This window comes from Heloderma suspectum, chromosome 2, assembly GCF_057233095.1.
Source record: "Heloderma suspectum isolate Gila_16-S chromosome 2, 16-S_ref, whole genome shotgun sequence".
Taxonomy (NCBI): Eukaryota; Metazoa; Chordata; class Lepidosauria; order Squamata; family Helodermatidae; genus Heloderma; species Heloderma suspectum.
In genome coordinates, this window is record NC_139459.1 from 213,071,151 (window position 1) to 213,077,933 (window position 6,783).

Sequence of the window (6,783 nt, forward strand, 5' to 3'; positions counted from 1 at the left end):
AGCAGGGAGGAAAGGCGGCGGCGGCGGCGGCGGCAGCGCGCCAGGATTCAGACCCGGCCAGTCCCGCCGGGACCCTCGACTTTGACTTAGGCCCCCTGAAACAGGAAGCGCGATGGTCACAAGGCAATTAAACAGGGATTCCACCCCATTATGACGTCAGGGGCGTCGTAGCCCCTCCCGCACGCTATAAAAGGAGCCCGCGTACCGCAGTCGGCTCAGCAGTTCGGCGGACAGTTCCATGGTGCTGAAAGTGCGTCCGCGGTTTCGGGGCTCCTCCGTGTCTGTTGGGAACTTCGCACCAGCCATGTTTGCAGCGGTCCGGTGCAGCCTCGTGTTAGTGTCCCTTTTCTTCTGGAGAGGATGCGCCCAGAATTTCGGGCAGACCCGTTTTATCTGCACCTCGGTGCCGGTGGATATGGACATGTGCACTTCTTCCATGCAGAGCGGCGGCAGCACTGAAGACCTGAAGACCACCGTGCTACAGTTGCGGGAAACGGTGCTCCAGCAAAAGGAGACCATCATGAACCAGAAGGAAACCATCAGAGAACTGACCACGAAGCTGGGCAGGTGTGAGAGCCAGAGCTTGCTAGAGACAGTTCCCAGTGAAGCCAAAACGGGCGGGGGCTCCAACAGGAAGCAGACCGCCTCTTCCAAAAACACCATGGGAGATCTCTCCCGGACTCCAGCCTCCGAGACCTTGAGCCAACTTGGGCAAACTTTGCAGTCACTTAAAACCAGGCTAGAAAACTTGGAGGTACAACTTTCTACTTTCTATTATTCCTTAGAGCTAGGCAAGGAGACAGGGCAGACTGGCTTTGGTTCACCCAGCCTCTGCTGTCTTCCGTGTTGCTTTAATGGTGCAACCTTTGCCCGGTTCCAGAGGTAAAACGTCTGCAGTAAAATCCAAATTACTCTCCCCCCCCCCGCATCCCCCCTGCATCCGGTATGCTTCTTCTATGGCAAATCGGGTGCTTCCCTGTAATGAAGCCATACTCCTTCGCTTGGTAAGCTCTAAATGAGTTTAGCTGTCAGCGTAGCGAGCAGCAGAACGATTCTATAGTAAATAATGCCGTGGTGTTAATTTGGTTTGCAACAATCCACTTACTCTCTTTGCTTCTCCCCTATCCCACACAGCAATTCAGTAGGATGAATTCTTCGAGCCAGACCAATTCCCTGAAGGATATACTCCAGAATAACATTGATGATTTAGAGAAGCAAGTGCTGTCTCGAATTAACAGCCTGGAGGAAGGAAAATATAATCCCAAGAACGAGTCTGAAGAAAGAGGGAAAATAGAAAGCACTTTAACTTCCCTTCACCAAAGGATCAGTGACCTAGAGAAAGGTAAAAAAAAGAAAAGAAAAGAAAGAGGGGTGGGGAAAGCCTAGATTGAAATGGTCAGTCTTTATTCAGAATGATGGCACGTTTGGAAGGCAGCAGTTCCCTTGTGTCCTCCCCCCGCATTCCACCTTACACAGCAGTTCTCCCCCTCTCTTCTGTTATCTAAACAGATGAAGAAACAGATTTACATTTAACCCTGAGAACTTTCGCTGCTCTGTTTCTCCTTGGACTCAGCAGATAGAAGTTATAACAAGCATGGGTGGTTGTGTGTTTATGTGAGAAAGGCAGTGAATAGATATGTAATCGTTCCAAAGTGATATTTGTCAGGTAGGAAAGCAATACCTTTCCTGCATTAGTAAAGTGTCTTAGAATCAGCACACCCTACATGGGGAAAATGCACTTTCATCTACTTAAAATTTTAAATCCATTGGGGTCTACCCTCTAAGTGACCTAGGACACACTATAATATTTTCTTCCTCCTCTAAGCAAATTGTGCATCTTAAACTTCAACAGGACCAGTTCATGTGTTCATTCACACCCTTTCCTCCTTTCCTTCTTCTGGACAGATTAATGTTCATCAGCTTTTTCTAGGTTTATGGTAAAAGATTTTTTAAAATGGGGGGGGGGCAGAGAAGCCAGAAAAAGACCCTATTCAAATGCCATCCATGTGACCAGGATTAAAGTGCAGAAATATACTGGAGGGATTTAAACACTGCCATCTTAAGGCTCATTATATAATGGAAGGAGGGAAGGCAGGCAGGAAGGCAAGCAATTCCAGGAGAAATGGTTTTGCTCTGGCTGCTAGCCTTGGTGCTGAAAACGGCTTCAATGCATTCCTATACATCTTGTAATTGTCTCTATCATTAACCAAATAGGACCACCCTGTGTTACAGTGCAATTCAGTGCATGTTCACTCAGAAGTAAGTCACACTGAGTTAAATGGAACTTACTGCCAAATACGTATATATAGGATTGCAGCCTTAGTAACCCTTCAAGACACCTTGCAAACATCCTTTCTATCATCCCCCAGGACAGAAAGATAACAGGCCAACAGACAAGTTTCAACTGACTTTCCCCTTGAGAACCAACTACATGTATGCCAAGGTGAAGAAAAGCCTTCCAGAGATGTATGCCTTTACTATCTGCATGTGGATAAAATCAAATGCTTCTCCAGGTGTAGGTACACCCTTTTCTTATGCAGTACCTGGACAAGCCAATGAGCTGGTACTTATTGAGTGGGGCAATAATCCCATGGAGATCCTTATCAATGACAAGGTAAGCAGCATTGTTCTAATTCTTTAATTTGCCTTGAAATTATGTTACTGATAATGAGGGTAGGAATATATTAATTAATCCATTCAAGTTCCAGGGAGATCAGCATTAAACGTATAGTTAGGCAATAAAAAACCATCTCCACTCTTTCTCCAAGCATCTTTTGCACAAGGTGAACATACTCACCAACCTCTGCTGCTGGTGCTGGTTGATACTGCAGCTGGTAGTATTTCAATATAGGAGTTCTGCGTTTAAAGTGAAAACATAGGAAATTAGTTAAAACCCCTCTAAGCATTTCTCTCTTTTTCTGGGGCAACTCAAATATCACATTCAGGCAATTTAAAAAAATGAGTTAGAGGAGCTTATATTTAGCTTGCTTTAGAAGTCCTGATTCTTCACTCTCTTCTCAAACATGTAAGGCCATAGTATAGCACTGTATACATTTATATTTACTAGGCAGATACTCTAGATTTTATTCTCATGGCTCCAGATCAAGTTCAAATGCAGCTAAAGAAAAGCCTTTGTGCACAAGCCACAAGGTAACTTTCAGCTGAGCTAAGGTCTCTTTTGCAGGACAGTTGCTCCACATTTTCACAAGTGTGACCAGTCTGTGTGCTTTAAGGCTTTCAAATGTGTATGCCATCCCACATGTATCAAGATATATTCCATCACAAGCAGCCAATCTTCTTGAGGTTTTCAGGAAAAATACATCAGCCACACTACCACAGATTTTCAGAAGGCAATAAACATTGTCTAGGTTTTCCAAAATGTAAGTTCCAAAAGATAACATTTTGAAACCCTGTTCATTACAGTTAGGGTGTTTAGGCCAGCAAACATGATCCGGTGTCCTTGAAGATAAAAGAAGCATTGTCATTACATTCACTTAATGTAGATTCCAGATCTTTGTTCCCCCCACCCACTTCAAATATCTATCTATAACAACAGAGAACAGAAGGTCATGTGGCTGCTGTGAAAATTGGATGAAGTTTCTCTCTCATTAGAGAATACAACAGACTAGGTCTCCAGTACAGTTCATACCGCCTTTCTCTCTTGTAAGGGTTGTACACCTGCAGCAATTCTGCTCTTCTCTCCTCAGGTAGCAAAGCTTCCTTTTATAATTAATGATGGGAAATGGCACCATATCTGCATCACATGGACAACCCGAGATGGTGTCTGGGAGGCTTATCAGGATGGCACACAACGAGGCAATGGGGAAAACCTAGCCCCTTATCATCCTATCAAGCCACAAGGGGTCCTTGTTCTGGGACAGGAACAGGTAAGGTAGCCTGGTCATGGCAGGGAAAGAGAGGTTGACCACTGGAGTTTGTCTATGTCCCGTATATGATGTACAGTAAGTTAATATAAAGACTGGTATAGGAGGTGCTCAGCACTAGAAATGGCTAAAACCTTCAGCTTCTACTCTGGATTAAATTAAATAGACCTTGATTTACCCTTCAGATTTCTGCCAAGCTTCCAAGGTACATACTAGAATCCACCTTCAATTCCAGATGGTTGAATTTTGTGCTGGATTTACTGGAACCCAGTAGGCGATGGTGGTTTTGGGTGCTCTGCTGTCTCAGCGGATCTCATCATGTCTGTGCAGAAGCCTTTGGTGCGAATGTGTTATGATGCTGTCAACATGCCACATTGGCACAGTATGCCTCTGCACATACAGTATATGGCTTTCTGCAATGGTAGTTCCATGGGCTCCATGTAAACTCCTGCTGGACTCTAGTAAATTTCCTAGACCAGTGCAAAGCACTTCCAGTGTGGGTAGCACTGCAAATTTGTCTCTAAAAGCCAACTGTGGCAGAATTTGATAGTGTTTGTTGTACCTAGGAACGGAGCAGATGGACATTGGTGAGTGGGAATGGATAAATCTAAATTGAATGGAGGAGAGTTCTAAAATGAGTAGGAGACAAAGAAGACTGATCCACTTCCTTCTATGACACACATTCAAGCACAACTACACACACACAATCACTCATAATACTAAAAGACATTGGGACTGGCCTTCCCATTGGGCAAATGGAAGATTTGCTCTAGACACGGGCACCCTACTGAAGATGGGCACAACAATCTCTCTCTCTCACACAACACACATAGACCACCATTTACATTTTACAGGGTGATGTGCAGACCTGGGAAGGCTCCTGTCCTAGTTGTCTGAATGCCTAAACTAGCTCCAGGTAGACATGACTATTTCAGATGGAATCACAACCATAGGGCATCCAAACGTCCTCTGTTTCTCACAAAAGCAGGCTGATTTTCCCCATCACTCATAGCACAAGTGATATAAATTAACTTCTCCAGCCAACACACTCAGACACACAAGCCATAGTCAGAAAATGAAAGCCATGTTATCCAATTATTTTGTGCAGCCTTTCAGTTCATTATATTTTCACATGCACAGTCTCAAGGGGTGGGATCAAATCTAAGCATGGCCCATTTCATTAGGGCCCCTTGCCTCTCTCATACACATGGTAATGCTATTGCTTTAATATGAGGTCTTTGTTTCCATGTGTATGTGCATCTGATTTTGTTTATTTAAAAGATTTCCCTGCTACACTTCAATAAAAAGAAATTATCAGTATGGTTTACAACAACAGGATGAGATAACAACAGAAACATCATACAGTTAAATACAGCAAAGTAGAGGCAGTATTGAAAAAAACTCAATCCAGTAGAGATAATGCAGGGATTAAAGACCCTGGGAAAATTAAAAGTTCTTTGCCTGGCACCAAAAACATAGCACTGTAGGCACCAGGCAAGACACCCTGGGGAACAAATCCCCCCACCTATTCTTCTCCCTCTCAGGTGCACTGGCAATGCTAGAACCAGTGTCCCAAGTTTTTATTTTGTAAAGTTCATTCCATGAGAAATGCACTTCAAAGGCTGCACATTCCCATTACTGAACTTTTCTGGTGCAGTCTATTCCTGTTGACCTTGCTGTGCTACCATAAAAGCTTCCTTACTTGTTTCAAGTGCTTGCTCTGTCAGGTTGTAGGATGTCCATTGCTTGGTTACCTCTTGGGAGAAGAAAGGGGATGTATTTCCAGACAGAGAGGTTTTCAAACCTTTTGTCTTCCATTTCTCTGTTCAAGGACACTCTTGGTGGTGGATTTGATGCCACCCAGGCATTTGTGGGAGAACTGGCCCACTTCAACATCTGGGACCGAAAGCTCACCCCTGGGGAGATCTACAACCTTGCCACCTGCAGCACCAAAGCCCTGTCTGGTAGTGTCATAGCCTGGTCCGAGACCAACATTGATATTTACGGCGGAGCCACAAAATGGACATTTGAAGCCTGTCGTCAGATCAACTAAAAGTGCTGTTCTTCTCCCTTCCCCTTTCCAAATCCATTTAACCCTTGGTTAACAGACATTCTCCCCACCCAGGAATGAATTATGGACAAATCTATTTCCTTCCTCTCTTCTGTCTTGCTTTCTTTTAAAAATCCTTTTGTTTGTCCTAAAGAAACAGCCTTTTTTTTGTCTAGGAGACTTGGGCCAAGTTTCTCAGATAACTCTAAGGCAACTTGGAACTTTGCAGCCTGACAAGTTAGGGAGAGGGTTCGTTGTTTTTCCCCCTCTCTCTTTTGTCCCTTTCCCCCCCTTTGGATTGAGACTTTATTCTCTTTTCATTTTGCTTTACCCAGTCTCATTATGAATGGTCTGATTTTTCTGGCTTGCCAACTTCGTCTCGAAGCCTGAGTGCCTTTGGGCTGGTGCGACTCTTTCAGCACATTTGTCTTCATTTGCATATACTTTTTAAAGGATATCTCTATATTCCTACTCTACTCAATGTCTTTAAAGCAGCCATTCACTTGTGGGCAGATATTTATTTTTTATTTTGTATTACAAATTATTCTCTGACTGATAGGAGGATAAATGCTTTTGAATGACGCATGATGGTGGCTGGACTAGGAGCCCTGGGGTGGGGGTAGGACTGTTCTCTTCAACACTTCAGGTCCCCTGTTGTCCACCATCAACTGTGTACACTCCTGGCTATAGCCAGAGCACAAAAGAGCCATCTTTGCACCCCAAGGGTACATGTGAGACTCAGGAGCATTGCCAGGCCAAGGATCCGAGACGGCTTGTCCAGATCCTGGGTTATTTGTAGGAGCAGCTGTCTCCTATCTACTTTGATGGAGCTGCAGAATAGCTCCTTTT

General features: G+C 44.3%; 1 protein-coding gene across 1 annotated transcript; it reads left to right on the top strand.

The window, feature by feature from the left end:
• The first annotated feature begins 238 nt into the window (after positions 1-238).
• Positions 239-5,937, top strand: NPTX1 (neuronal pentraxin 1). The gene is made up of 5 exons (XM_084832347.1): positions 239-754; positions 1,135-1,342; positions 2,370-2,614; positions 3,708-3,887; positions 5,716-5,937. Exons 1-5 carry the CDS (start codon positions 239-241, stop codon positions 5,935-5,937), a joined length of 1,371 nt encoding a protein of 456 aa, XP_084688473.1.
• The last annotated feature ends 846 nt before the right edge of the window (positions 5,938-6,783 follow it).

Bases quoted from the DNA above. Each gene is read 5' to 3' on its own strand.
- NPTX1 (XM_084832347.1), top strand. From the start codon at position 239: ATGGTGCTGAAAGTGCGTCCGCGGTTTCGGGGCTCCTCCGTGTCTGTT. The intron at 1,343-2,369 runs GTAAAAAAAAGA...ATCATCCCCCAG, and splicing joins GATCAGTGACCTAGAGAAAG to GACAGAAAGATAACAGGCCA. The intron at 2,615-3,707 runs GTAAGCAGCATT...TTCTCTCCTCAG, and splicing joins AGATCCTTATCAATGACAAG to GTAGCAAAGCTTCCTTTTAT.